At 34.8% G+C, this 15,759-nt stretch overlaps 1 protein-coding gene across 5 annotated transcripts in view; it reads left to right on the plus strand.

Moving 5' to 3' along the window:
* The window catches only part of AKAP6 (A-kinase anchoring protein 6), a 284,802-nt gene that overhangs the window by 141,477 nt on the left and 127,566 nt on the right, over nucleotides 1-15,759 (plus strand). For 4 of the 5 annotated variants that reach the window (XM_069858426.1, XM_069858427.1, XM_069858423.1 and 1 more), the window contains exons 6-7: nucleotides 303-399; nucleotides 1,665-1,831. In XM_069858426.1, coding sequence (XP_069714527.1) covers nucleotides 303-399; nucleotides 1,665-1,831 — 264 coding nt within the window. The remainder of the gene's footprint in view (nucleotides 1-302; nucleotides 400-1,664; nucleotides 1,832-15,759) is intronic. The other variant, XM_069858425.1, reaches the window with a different exon arrangement.

Raw genomic sequence — 15,759 nt, forward strand, 5'->3', positions numbered from 1 at the left:
CACTTACTCCAGATATAGCCTACGGGTTGTGACTTTTCATAAAATGTAATGAATTTCTAGATTTGTCAGATGTTTCAACACAGATGCACTTTGCTGATCTAATGGATACATTTTTAGCCCAGATCTAAAATATCAATAGCTTTTAGTATCACAAATTTGTTTGGCTATTGGGTAAATGACGAAATGATTCTTGATAAAAAGCAGCAGGTAATTTTATATGTGTGTTTTATGATAACTGCCTCTCCAATGTCTGATACTGAGCTTGTTTCTCTCTCTTCTTTGTCCTTTTTTTTTTTTTCCAGAGTTTTAAGTTGAATGTAGATAGCCACTGTGCTTTAAAAGAAGCAGTGGTAGAGGAAGGACGTCAACTTCTTGAGCTTATTGTATCTCACAAATCAGGTAAATCCTTCTGAAATATTGCAAGTCTTTATGTCTCCAGACTATTAAAGAATGAAGAAGCATTGCTGTAAATTACTGCATATATTCACTTCCTTATGTATTATTAATATTTACATTATCAGATTGACCTTCAAGATTTATAAATGTTTCATATACTGCATACAATGCAGTGATACTTATAAAATGAAATACTGCCTCCAAATAGTCTGTTCATTTTATTTTGGTCTTGCTGCTCAGCTGAGTTTCAATTGAAATCACATCACTGAAAACTTCACACTGACACATTCTTTGATGTAGGTGCTATGGAAATAACATTAAGATAATGAATTGGGATTGCAAATATATATATTTTTTTACATACTCTGCATGGGTAATTGCATTGCTTAAGTTTTATTTTGCCACTTAAACTGATTCTTACATTGATTTTAATATATTTATGAGGAGTAGATTAAAATTAAAAATACCTTCTTCCTTTGTTTAGCCTTGTCTTTTTCTGCAGAGGCCTTAAATTGAGAAGATGGAAAGAGATATACTGATTTTCCTTTTTCTGTCCCCATCACTGCCTATACTTCTAAATGTTTGCATGACTTCTATGATAATAGGGTTTTGATCAGCATATACTGCTACAGAATGCCATCTTAAGTTTGGCCTCCTTAGCATGTTTTTCATCCAGGTTGAAGTTGTCCTTTGGTCTACCATTTTCTGATCATATTATTCATTGCACCTCTATTGTTTCACAGCATCAGAGAGATCTGTGTAATGTGAAAACTATAGGAAAGTGGTGACTTCTATATATAGTTCCAAAAATGTATAGAAGCCATAGCAGAGAAGGGTAGTGCATGTCATCATACATTTAGAAGAGAGTAATGTGCAAACTACAGAAAATATTTACAGAAGTCAGACGTAAGAGTTGGAAGATTATGAAATGTTTTGAGATAAAGACTAGATATTAAAGATTGAGATTACCATAGCTTTCCCTACTGCATAGAAATCACAGTTTATGTGGGATTTTCCTTTTCTTGAAATAGTCAGCTGAAACATAATCAAAATTTAACATGATAACTAAAAGAAATGCTTTAACCCTACAGCATTGTTTTGCAGTAAGAACAATAGATCGTAGTGCTTGGATTTATTGCTGAGAGAATACATTAAAATTCTTGTTGCATTTGTTCTTTTAAATATCCTGCTAATTCTTTGAATAAAGAATCATATTTAATAATGCAGTTGGGTTTACAATTTTTACTTTTTTCCCCTTTGTTTTGGAGAAGGACTGAAGGACATGCTGCAGATGATTGCAAGTCAATGGAAGGAACTACAGAGGCAAATCAAACGGCAACACAGCTGGATTCTTAGGGCCCTGGATATCATCAAAGCAGAGATACTGGCTACTGATGTGTCTGCAGAGAATGAGGAAGGGACTGGGAGCCCTAAGGTAAGTGGCTTGAAGTTTGCCTTATTTCCTCTTATTTCCTTCTTCTTTTGAACTAGGCACCACTGAAGTTTTCTTTCCACCCTAAGGCTTTTCATTTCTACTGGGTAAACTTTTTTTTTTATAAACAAAATGAAATGCCTTACTCTGAAACAATAAAAAAATCTTGGAACTTTCAAGTTTTCCAGGAAGACCTGTCTCATTGTGTGTAGAAGGGCATGAGGGGGAACATGAAACATTTAGTAAACAAAATATAAAGCATCTTTAACATGAATAATCTGAATAGTTTTAAACTGTTTTGTTGCAACTATAAATCACTATAATCAGTGCAATCACTCAGCTCTGACATCCATTAGCCGCTTGGTTACAGCAAATTAACAAAGAAGAGAGAAAGTGATTCATTATCTCATTCCTGTTAATGACTATCAGATGCATTGCTTAATTAGGGGATGGTCATTGTAGTGGGAAGAAGGTCACATGCCTTTTCACAAATCTTTTTTTCTCTGAGTTTAAGTCCTTCGTGATAATGCATGTGTTGAATATAAGTACTTTAAGAATTGACACCTACCATCATTTTGTGGATATTATTAAAGAGGGCTATAGTTCTTACCAGTTGCCAAATTTAATATTTGTAAGAGTATTTTAAATACAAAAACATGCTTACTCGAACTGGTGCAGGCAGCATAGGGATGCTACACACAATGCAAACTTCAGGTGTAGGGCCCATGACCTTTCGTTACTATCAGTAGTAAGCAAAGGTGGTTGGAGGAGGATGCATTGGAAAGTGTTGATTTTTACAATGCATTCTATGCAAAGAATATGCAGCAGGGCAGTCCAGTAACTCAACATCTAGGCATGCAGCATGCTGAAATTTATAGAAAAATTCAAGATTCTTGTTTCTACAAATAACAGAGATGGTTGTGTTCAGCAGATTAGATTTTCAGATTCTAATGTCAAGCAGTTCTTTGCATTGATATTCAATGCTTCCAAAAGAGTAGTTTGTAGAGTGACTCTTGGCTAGGATTACATGAATTATTCTGGTGTTTTCTTACCATAATTCTACATAGCAAGAATGATTTTAGAGATAGCAGAGGAAGAGCCAAGGTTAACAACGGAACAAAAATACAGCAAAAGATCTATATGCAGGAGACACAATTTGAACTGATATCCTTCATCACCTGCATGGTGGAAAATGCTCCTGTGCCACATAGCTCTTAGTTTAGGAAGTAGGTGGTGAAGCAACACTTGGTCTCATAGTTAGGTTTATTAAAGTAAACAGACTAGCTCAAAATTAAGTTTCTACCCTCCAATAATATGACTTTATATCTCTGAACAGCTTGACTTATCCATGGCCAAGAATCTTAACTGCTTAAAATAAATTCTCATGTAATAAGGATTCCAAAATCCAGCTTGATTTTTGCTATGAAAAGTATGGAATCTCTAGCTTAGAATAATTATATACAAATATTTGTTTGAAAAGGGAGAAATGGAAACATGGTTGATGTTGCAGTAAATTTTCTGTGTGGGGAGATGATAACTCCTTGCCCTGTGCTTTTTATCATAGAGATAGGAACTTGAAGCAATGCTTTTTTTCTTGTCTAGAGATAAATAAAAACACAAGTAGACAAACAAATGACCAAACAAAAAGTGGTTTGGGGTTATTTTATTCATTAAGTCAAGCCTCTATGCGATTCTTGTAAGTATGGGCAATAGTGCGGTCAAATGCCATCTACTTCACGCTGAAAGATAAACTGAAATTAAAATACAATTGGTAATATAACTGTTGATTACAGTTTGCACTTATTTCAAAAGCCAAAAGGAACCTGAGAAGAATAATAGGAAATCTAAAGATTATATCTAGAGGGTATTTTTTTTGCTTTGTTTGAGAAACTACAGGAACAGTGTTGGTGTCAGAAATCTGTAAAGCTACAGGAAAAGGAGGAATTTCAAAGACCCTAGGAAACTTTTCCCTTAGGACTTTTTAAACATGTTTTCATAGCACTGTGGCATCTTTTATGCAAGCAACGGTGAAGAGAAAGGAGAGAGGGATGTTGTCAACATTTGTATTCAAGAATTCAGATTTTGGTTATGGAATTTTTCATTCTGTTGTATGTAAGTTTGTATGTAAGTATGTACATAAGTTGTATGTAAGTGGTTTATAGTGATTGCTGTAGACAGCTTAAGAGATTTTAAATATATGTGTTGCCTTAGCTCTTCTAATGTATTGCATTCTCTGTACAATGTTAGAAAAACAATGAGATCCTTCTTTAAGTATTTACTAAAGTTATTCTTTCATTTCTGTAAATAAACAAATGGTAACTCTATTCAGCTTAAGCTGGAAGATATAAGTTTTTGCCTCCTAATCCCATGGAGAAGTACCTTTAAGAATAAATCTCAGAATTGCCGTGATACCTTTCAACAAGTACTTATCTAAGATTACTAGTAGTAAAAATTACCTAAAATACATCTGACTTTCAGAATCTTAAGACACTTGGCTAAGAGTAATGGTTTTCTCCTAGTGGAAATAGTAATATTCTAAGATGTCTCAAAAATAAGAGGAATTTTTATATATGTGTGTATCTTGTGTTTTTCCATCTTCTGAATGTTTCTGAAACCACTTGTTTTGTAACTGATCTCTTTACAACTGAGCCACTTGTCCATCAGGAAAGGCCTACTGGAACAGTATGGAGTTCAATAAACTGTAAAGAATGGTTTTTAGAAATAAGATGATGCACTTTCATATCTAGAGGCTGTGGGTGTTACTGCCTGACTATCACCCTGATGTATTTAACTCATAGTTTGGTGGGAAAGTTCATTGCTTTTCTGAAGAGCTTGTAAGTTAATCATGTAACTAATGCCCTTGAAAAGTATACAAATCCTAATAGCAATTGTCCATAGCAGACATTCACCTTCACTCAAAAATTGCATGGAATAGTATTCTTAGGGTCAATTGTAAGTTCCGTTTCCAGCAAGCATTTGGACAATTAATTCATGACTGTAATATTTGGATCTGGGTATTTTTGTTCTGCAAGTAAATGTTTGAATTAAGTTTTGGGGTTTTGTGTAACAGTTCAGAGCAAACATCAGAACCTAAAGGCTGAGAGGTTAAAAGTATAATGGTGTACTCTAGAAACAGATATGTGAGGTATACTTCTAGACATGTTCCTTTCCAGGATAATTACTATGTTACTGAAAAAAAGTTCTATTCCATTCTTGCTTCAGAGAAACAATTATGAAATGGGTTCAGGTGTTGAGCCTAATGAACTTTGAAATCTGACTTAGTTGTCTCAGGTAAAATAACACTCTTGGGAAGGTTGTCTTAACTCTATGATGGACTTCTCTGTCAGTTGGTCAGTGATAAAAGCAGTACGGATTTAAAGATTATTAGAAGAAAAGGTAAAAATTAATAAAGTAAATCTAAAATCACAGAAATAATAGGTGGCTCAGGATAACAGGGTCTGAAATGTTTAAACTAACCTTTGTATAAAGGGAAAAAGAACACAAATGTAATTTCCTCTTGATATGTAATTAAGCATCCCACACTTCCAGGATCATCTCCTACTCAGTTTTGCATAATTTCACAGTTTTTACAGCCATTATAAACAAACACACTTCCATACACAAAAAAAGATTTTCAATAAAAAACCAAAAACTTGATGAAGCCATTGGTTATCTACCACAGTCTGGGATTTTGGGAATACTCCTTGACAGACAGGTTTATAGTGACACTGGTCTCAGACCTAGGAAGTGAACTAAACACTGCAGCCCAGAACAGTTACATCTTGCTCAGTGCTTTATTATGATGATGGATTTGTGAAATGGACAACAAGACAAAACAAAGAGAGTGGTAGCAGCGTTTTCTTTATTACTTCAGACTTGTATCTTGTCCTGGACATCTAATCATGCTTCTATGACTTCAACATTTAGATCAATATATGATACAAAAGGAATGTACAAATGAAGTGTTTCAGCATCTTTGTGATCACTGCAGAGAAATGTCATATTTGTGAGTAGATATTTTGCTTTTTCTCAGTCTCTTTTATCAGCTCTAGGTTTCTAATCTCAGGCATCAGTATGATGCATGCACTGTGAGGTTAAAGCCAACACACTGGTATTTTTCCTGATTTCTTCCATTATTTAAAAACAGGGAAATCTGTTGTTTGGTCAGTCTTAAATAATGTCAATGAGTAACAGAGAGCATGATTTCAGAATCTAGTATTTTTACTTATGTAACAACTTTGAAAACCAGGTTTATAGTGTCCTATATATGCAAACAAATTATTGCATATTTTATTGTCATGGTCAGTGCTTTGAAGGTGACCATCATTCTGTTCTCCTTGAATTAGTTGCTTCTAGTGAAAGGGCAGGAACAGATTATGCTAGAGGAGTCATTTGACTTGGGTTGATGGAGTTTCTTAAGTCACAAGGGACTTTTAAAACTTCACATCTCAAAGTGAACTTATTTATTTAACTTACAGTCTCTTTGTTTCCCTCTCTCTGTCTGTCTTCCACATGATAAAACTCAGGACCAGATGCATGCATTCAATCCTGCATCTCATGTTCTTCATATTGTAGAATGAAATGTCAAGCAAATAACCATCACTTCAGTAACAATTTGAAAGATAATGAAATGGAAATCAGACTTCCATTTCTGACATTGGGCAGACATATGGAAAGGGAATTTCATCTGGTGATATGCATGCCATCCTTGTCTATGGTTATCCCATGACCTAATCAAGTCTTTTCTTGGAAAAGAAATGTACAAGGAAGGTTGGTATTTGTGCTTTAGGAGGAGTAATTTTTTTTTTAATGTGCCTGTAATGAGCCGTGTTCCCATCTCTATATGAGAAAGTTTTATACTGTAGATGCTACACCTTATAGATCAGACAGTAAACTGAAGTTCCAACAACCTTTATCCAGGCTTACTTCCAGTATCAGTAATTACCATCTGCCACCTTAAATTTTTGCTGTTTCAGCTGAATGTATATGTCTCTTCTGTTCAGAACAACTGAATAGTCTTGAGCACAGTTAAATAGCTACTACTTTTCACTTGTGAATAAAATAACTTATAATACCTTACAAAGTATTTCTTTAAGCATTACAGTAAGTCAGTAGCTCACCATTTACTACTTCAAAATGGTGATGGGGGAGTGATTTCCTGTGATTAAAAGAGAAGGTTCTGCTATGTTGCCGTTGAGGCACAGTCTTACATTGTTGGCTGTTTAAAATGCTGTAGATACATAGAGTATTATTGTGCCTAAAAGCTGAACAGTTTAAAATAATTTGTGTGACATTTCAATTCTGAATCTTTTGGAACTTTGGAAGTCTAGATTAAAGATACTGTGATCTCACTCTTAAATACAAACAATGCCATTAATTCTGCCCTGCCAGGGAAAAAATGCATCTACAGTTATTATTTTGCTTATCTTTAGATATTTTAGTATGTGACATTACAGTATTCTTGATCTGTCATCTTCTGTGGTGGGGATTTGGACCATGGATGAGTTGGTCAAATGAATATGAAGCGTAGTGGTATTTACGAAATCTTTCTGCAAATCAATAGAAAGAAATTGGTTTCGCAAGGGAAAATCCTGTCTTTTAGTGTTTTTACAAATTATTTCTTTTTATATTAGTTATTATCCAAATACAGGATTTTAAACATCTGTTAAGAATTTCCAAGCTAATCAAAACAAGATATGCTGATGTGACAATGAAAAGAATCTTAGAAATAAGCAAGAAGGATTATTTGTCTCTTACAGTGCAGCTAGGTGCTTCAAGCTCCTCAGTTTGCTAGTTTTTATTACCTTGCTTTATAAGTTGTGTTTTTTTTAATCTTACAGACATGACCTAAAATGTGGACAGACCTAGCCATCATTGTAACAAAAAGTAGCTTCAGGAAAGATTTGAGAGGTGAAACCACAATTTTACACATCATTATAGAGTGGATGAATAAAAGGAAACAGAAAGATGTTTTAGAATAGGTGTAGTAGCAGAAGCTGGCACCAGTAAAAGAACAGCCTGAATATGGACAGTTAAATTGCATCTCCTATTATGTACAGTATTTAACATAAGTATGTTTTAAGTCAAAATTTTCTAATATTTACCACAAAAGTATCAAGTCACATTCAAATTGAAGATGTGAACAAGGAGTCCAAGGCATCTGTGGTATTTATAGTATGCTTCTATAATTTTTACACCTTGGTGATCTTAGATACCATACATTGATTACTTTGTTGCAATTGTAGGCTCTTTAACAGCCATCGCACTTAATAGAAGCAGTTATGCTTAAACAGTTAGCAAAGACATTATGAGTTTTTACTTTAAGAATAAAGAAGGCTACTTTCTATGAAAACATAGATCAAGTTCAGTTTGAAATATGTTTTAAATCTAGATCACGCCACTGAGAACAAGTGCAGACTGAGAACTTGATGAGAGGAGATATTTAAACTGACGTATGCCCAAGGGGCAAATTTTATCATAATGCAGTTTGAATATCTGAACACTATTATCTGAAACTCAACATTAGTTGATTTTAACTTCACCTGTGTAACTGGACCAACTCTGATAAGTCGTATTCAGACAAAAATCCCAGTTGGGTTTGGCCTGTATTTCAAAATACAAAAACATGAATGTATTTATGCATGTATTTATATAAACACATTTATCTTAACTGACAAGTATTATTAACCACTCAAAGGCCTTGATTTTCTAATTTGCCAGTGTCTGTTCATTCTGCTTTTTCTTCGTTGTTGTATTGATGCATTTTTGTCCTGTTATTTTTAATAGAACATATTTTCAGCAGTGAATATTGGTGGAAGGCTTTTCGTATTCATGTCTGCCAATTGTTTCACATGCTCCTCAGATTTACTGAGAACTCCACAATCAAAAAGTTTTTAAATAAACACACACACAAAAATACACAGCTTTATTTTAATGAAAATGTGGCATCTCGCACTCTAAAGCAAGAATTTATAGGATAGCCTGTCAGAGCTATTACCTGTCTCCTTTTCTGTGTGGACTCAGAACCCTGTGTGCCCACTTAAGGCCAAGTTTTTAGAGCTGCAGGAGAAACGGAGCTTTTTCCTTATTTATATTTTAGGTTTGAATACAGAAGCTGATGGAACACACTAAAATAGCTTCATAAATAAGCAAGTGAAAAGACGGAATACTAGATGACTGAAAATGTCTTGGTGGAAGAAATTTGTAGTTGACTTTATAGATAGTGATCACCTGCAAAGCAAATTATTTGAAATTTTGGTCTTTTCCGTTAACTTTCATTCCTCATTCCTGCTCCCTTGTCCTCCATGCCATCTGTTGCACATCAGACTAGTTCAGGATTCCACCAGGAGCACAACTGAAACAAAATACAGGAGCATGTGGGGAGGATCTCATCTCACAGCGTTCACTGCCTGGTCAGACCCAGATGGTAGTGCAGTAAGACTGAAAGATAAGGTTTTATAAACGTGGTAGGTGACCAAATTGTTTCTAGTCAGCTCAAACAAACTATAAAGTTTGAATGTGTGCTCTACCTGTGTGTTGTTTACCAGTCATCACAGTGATAAATATTTTTGATTGTTCAGAAAATGTGGCATAAGAGTCAGAGGTTGGACTTACAAGGTTTTGTACTTTCTCTACTAGCCTATTTTGATTTTCTAGCTCTGGTAGTACCAATGCCATATCACTTCATGCTTCTCATGCTGATTACCTCTGGTAGAGCAGGTGTCAGTGGAGTAAACTCTCACTGTGCCTGCTGTACCAAGATGTTTTCTTTATTTTGGTGCCAGACTGTTCTAGCGTGTTTTGCATCTTAAAAAATGATGCTTAAAAAGCTAGTTTTCCCCTTTGGACACAGTCCCCTAAAAATCTTGTACTTTAAAAATGACAGCTTAATGTGGATGCTATAGTCACTTCTAAAGTTTATTGCTTCAGTTAATATAATAGTATTCTATCTTTAATTTTATTTAAATTTTATTACTGCTCTGAAAACAAAAATTACTGCTTTATTCAATTGAAGAGTGACTGGCATGGCACTCCTCTGATCTTTAAAAAGAAATTTTACTTTCATTGTATTTGTGCATTAAATTAAGTGCTCCTATCTACAGAATAAACTAACATCTTATAAATATTACTGTTTAATTATCAGTTCAGTATTTGAGCTTTTGCTGTTATGGTTGATGTCTAAAAGTGATTAAATGTGTAATAGAGAACAAAAGGAACATTGATGTGAACAGAGATACAATTAGATAAAGGTAAATTTTATCTTCTGCATGTTTTTATTCTTTTTAAAGTATTTTAATTACTTCTATATTCAGGATGATTGGGCAGCATTTCCTTTTTTTCAGTTCAGTTCATTTCCTATTTCAGTCTTTCAGAATGACATCTTCTGGCAACGATTTAATCTGTAGAATCTTTCAATTCTGCTCTCAGCTGTGTACGTAAAGCAGCTATTCTTCACTGGGATGGTCACAAAAGGGAAATCAGGTAAAGCAACGTTTGAAGGAAAAATCTACTTGGAGATACTACCTTTTAAACCTGACTTGTTCTTATGTGTCTTGTGGCATAGTACACTTGACTACACTTAAATTTTAGGTTCAGGTTGATATTACAGTTTTTCTATGTTTTTAATCTGCTATATTGAAAAGCAACAGAATACTGTGCTGAACATTGTGTGACCTGACTTCTCTATGTATATTTATCTACATTATGAAAAAGAAATGAACAACTTTTTCAACAGAGCACTCAGTGAAGTATAGACTTACATATGGCTGGAGAGCAGATCTTATGAGGAGCGGCTGAGAGAGCTGGGGTTGTTTAGCCTGGAGAAGAGGAGGCTGAGGGGAGACCTCATTGCTCTCTACAACTACCTGAAAGGAGGTTGTAGAGAGGAGGGTGCTGGCCTCTTCTCCCAAGTGACAGGGGACAGGACAAGAGGGAATGGCCTCAAGCTGCACCAGGGGAGGTTTAGGCTGGACATTAGGAAAAAATTTTTCACAGAAAGGGTCATTGGGCACTGGAACAGGTTGCCCAGGGAGGTGGTTGAGTCCCCTTCCCTGGAGGTGTTTAAGGCACGGGTGGACGAGGTGCTAAGGGGCATGGTTTAGTGTTTGACAGGAATGGTTGGACTCGATGATCCGGTGGGTCTCTTCCAACATGGTTATTCTATGATTCTATGATTCTATGATTCTCTATTAGAAGAATGCAAGATGCTTATGGTAAAAGCATGTGCAAGTTTGTACATCAGCTCTAGTAACTCATGGGTAATATTTTTGTTGTAACTTTTTAAATTTTATTTTAATTTTTTAATTTTTCTTTTTTTATTTGCCAGAATTTCTAATTAAGCCTTTCCTATGATATCTCAGACACTCCTAATTTATTGATAATTATAATTACATGGGGTAATGTAATTAATGTGGGATATACAGTGGGAACCGCATCACATTTAGAAATTAAAACTTGTTCCTTAAACACCTGGAAGTAACAGCAGAAAACTAAATGTGGTAGTAGTATATTTAGCTGCATCCCATGAGCAGCTGTAAACATTAATGACAGTTAACCTAAGATGTCTCTAAATGTAAAATGGGATATCTGACCAGGAGGCAGGTGGTATGCAATATTCTTTTATAATCGCCCCATAGCATGCTTTATGAACCATCATCATGTCAGGCCAGAGAGAAAAAATAGCTTGTCTGGGCATGTACACTTCATTTCTTCATCCTCTTTTTCTTTTTTACAATCATGTTATAGAAAGGAGCCATGCATTTAGTACAGAATGCCCTAATACTTGAGTTTATGAGCCCTAAGAACATCACAAGTGTGGCTGATAATGACAGGTCACATCATACCTTATGAAATGGAGAAAAATTGTGAGAAAGGAGAGAGAAAAACTGCAAAGGAAAATGTTCATATCTGCTTAAGAGTTCAGCACTATATGTTCTGAAATACTATGAGTTAAAGCTATGATATGCAACAGAAGTCTGGAATTATATATTTATGATTGCTTACATTTGAGGACCAGCATTTCAGTTCAGAGGAGGAGGTAGAAGGAGATGACTGAGGTCAGCTTGCCTTTTCTGTCCTTGCTGTTGGTTTGGGAAATTTTCATGGAGACTGCAAGGATGTTAAGTACAAGTATTAACAGGTACATGGTGCCCTTCCTATCTTAGGTTTGAGGTGCAAGAATTTAGAGCACACTATAATAACCAAGTACTACTGGTACAGCGAAATTTAAGGAGGAATGCAAGGAAATAGGATCAGTTTCTACGTTACAGACTGGGTGTAGTTAGGTGAAATGTGTCTGAAACAAGGAGGGGAAGTATATGCCCAGCTATTTTTTTTCTAAGTATGACAATTAATGTACTAGTTTGAAAAGCTGTTATTTTTTGGTTTTAACTAGTCAACAACAACAAGTTTTAAAAGTTACTTTCATAGATTCCTAATCGAACAAAATGTTTTAAAACAATGTTGTTTATCTGTTGGACAGACAGTGTTTTAAGGAAATAAATAGAATATATTTAAATTCATGCTTTTGCTAGTTCACTCATTTGGCCTCTGCTTGTTACTCTTTAGTATAGATATTGTATAAAGCATCCATATTTATCTCAGTGGAATTATTCCTGACATGTATTGCTACAAAGTCTTTTGTTTGTAGAGTATCAGCTAATTAAAATAAATCTAAAACTGAACATGAAAAATGTTGATTTTCAATTTAGTGCATCCTAGCAATATTATAATAAGTTTGGTCTTAATTCTTGAAAAACATATTAAAATTAACTTTTCTCCCATTTACGCAATGTGTATAACTAAACTTCCTTCCTACTGTGAGACAGTTTCATTTATTGTTATTTGTAAACAGCCTAGTAAAGATGCATAGTGGATTGGTCTAGAAACTCCTTGAACAGTTTCTTTTGAAATAACACTACATACGTTAAGCTCAATTACACATCCAAACAGCCACAGCACACTTTTGGTAATTTATTCATTGATTTAACATAGTACCCAGAAGAGTCATGCCTGCTGTCAATTTTGTAATATATTATGTTTTAAATATACTCATGCTCACCCATGCACGCCATTAAGGTGTGCATAAACCTGTGTTTTTCTCTCTTGACAGCTATAAATGTTTGTTATTATTACACAAAACATATGTTCATGTTGTTTTTGTCTAAATTATTCTATCTGGGGCTATAAAGTTTTAATGTTATTAGTTGCCCTTAGAATTTTAATGTTTCACTGCTGTAACCTTCTTAGGATTTCTCTGCAATTAAATAGAAACTATTTCACTACAGCCTGGAAGAACAATATCTTTTTATACAAATAATAAAAAAAATCCTTCTTGGTCCATTTTCTTCCACTGTAGTAGACTGTTTACTTGACAGGTTTCTATATACAGCAATCCTACCTGTAGTATTTTCCAGAACTGAATAGAATATTACACTTTAATACAGTCTTCTCATTAAGAAGAAAAATCTAGCTTAACCTCTTTAAGATAGGAGTTATGTCATAAGCAGTTTGCTGTGAAGACCATCTCCCTGTTGTACTCTGATGTCCCATTACTCAGTAAAGTAGTTGTATTACAGAGGAAATCTCAATCAAAGTAACAGATATACTATGGAAAAAACTGGGGGCTTAGGAGATAGCATGTTAGTGTAGAAAAATCATTTGAAGAAATGTCTCCTGTGTTTTCTTCTAAATAGCAGTAGTGTTGGCAACAGGAAAATGTATTGCTTCCCCCTCTTTCAGTTTTCAAGGCCTTTTTCTAAGGAAAGAGAGCAGATGGGATCTCATCCAAGACATTAAAAAATATTTACTGCTTTTAAATGAGCAAAGGACTCATTTAGGACATTCTTTCCTGTATACTAGATTAAGGCATTATGTGGACCTTTTTAAATGCATTTTACACCAAAATACCCTCTCATAGAGCAAAGAACGTATAACAGCATTCTGCAGGTTTTTAGCTATCTGACTTTTATTATCTTTTTTTCTAAGTACAGCACTCTGATATTTCTACTAGATTCATCAGGTTTTGTTCCACAATCTGATTCTAGCTCCCTTTGTGTGCAGAGGAGCAAGAGGGAGCAACTATGATCAGAACATTCAAAATAAACTGATTAGAATATGCTTTCTCTCTTAAATCGATTAGGCAAGATTTTTTCTTTTAGGGGAAAAAAATAGCTAGTTCTAGCTGAATTAATGCAAAATGCTTGAGACACTTCTGCCTGAGTATTTGAATTGGAAGATACTTCATGAATCTTACATTAAAAACTTGAAATCAAAATAACCTTCCTGACATATTTATATGAGGAAGAAGACCGAGTTAGTGGCGTTAGGAGCTGCTAATGCTTGATATTTTTGAAGCACAACATAAACTTCAGAATGTCTTTTGAAGAAAGGTATTTTTTACATTTTACAGAGAAAGAAACTGAGGCAGAGGGGTGAGGAGTCTTCCCCACGCTTACAGGGAGACTCATCAGGCCAGCTGGAATTAGAATTCCGGAGTTTAGTCTTCAGCCTTATGTTGAGTTCACTGAACCAATAATTCTCACTCTTCTATAGTAACAAAGATCCTTAAACATTTAGGGCTCCCAGGACTCTGCCAAGATTTTTTTCTTTATGAAAATGAATTCTGTCCACCCAAATTTAATTTGTCTCCCCTGCTTTCCTTGCTCTTCTTTATTTGTTCTTTCATTCACTTTTTCCTTTGATTCCTTTATGCTCCTAGATCTTTCTGTCTTTTTTAAAATTCATTTTTCATTTTTTCCCCCCTTCTTTTGTCCACATGCTGTTAGAGAATTGTGTCTTTTCATCCCCAACAATATTTCTTTTTTTGTTCCTCATTTTTTCCTAGGCATCTCAAACCTGCCCTCACAACTGCTCTGTCTTACAGGACCAGACTTACTGCTCACAGTGTTTCATAGCACCCTAGTTTTCAAGATTTTAATTGTATCTGAAGCTTTGCCAATTACATGGTGAACTTCTGCATGGGAAAGAATAAGACCACAGCCTTCTATCCTCAGAACTGAAAAGCCTGTAATAGAAAAAAATCTACCATTTGTTGAAGAATAGAGATAACAGGAGAAAAAGCAGTGTGTCAAGGTACTTGGTTAAACAATAATCTCTCACAGAGCACTCATTACTGCTAAATAATTGACTGTGTTGGGAGAAAGGTTTCTGTGTGAAGAGGGGTTCAAGAAGGTCAGTTATCTAGTGGTAATGACCGTAGCGGTCATTAGAGGGTATTAATGCTATTAAGAACAGAACTTTAACTTTTTATTGAAGTTTTTATTTAAATTATATTAACTTTGATTCAACTTTTAATTGAGGTGCAACCATCCAAATTCTATAGTCAGGAACCAAGAAGTAATGAACATAAAATTACATGTTCTTCTGATAGGCTGATGAGTCTTTAATATATTATAATTTCAAGAGTCTCTACAGAGCAGTTATTAGAATAAAACTATTCAGAGGTATTCTATTAGAATTAGGATTGGGTGACTGATTCAGGAACAGATCCCAGCTTGACCCGTAGCAAATGCAGATGGTATATTTTCTGAGTAAAAAAGGACTTCTTTTCATAAATATGGTTGCATGTGATCTCAAAATACTTTTAAGTTAAAGCAAAAATCCTTTGATGCCTTAAACAATCAGTCTTGTAAACCTGATGCATGGTAGCAGCGGCACTGAATTTGTTCATAACTGAGTGTATAGTTCCATGCTAAATTCGGTACTTGTCGTATAGAGAATCTCATGGTGAAAGTAAATGCAGACAACATTACTGTTGTTCTTCTAGCCACTACAAGACCTAGAGTCAGGGTATGGATGGGGCTTCCAGGAACCTGAAATATAAGCTACGAGGTAGAAGAACTGAATTAATACATCAGTTGCCCTCCTGCTCTTTTTTTTTCTGTGTTGCCTTTTTCTCTAGGGCATTTGGC

The sequence above is a fragment of the Phaenicophaeus curvirostris genome, chromosome 5, assembly GCF_032191515.1.
Source record: "Phaenicophaeus curvirostris isolate KB17595 chromosome 5, BPBGC_Pcur_1.0, whole genome shotgun sequence".
Taxonomy (NCBI): Eukaryota; Metazoa; Chordata; class Aves; order Cuculiformes; family Cuculidae; genus Phaenicophaeus; species Phaenicophaeus curvirostris.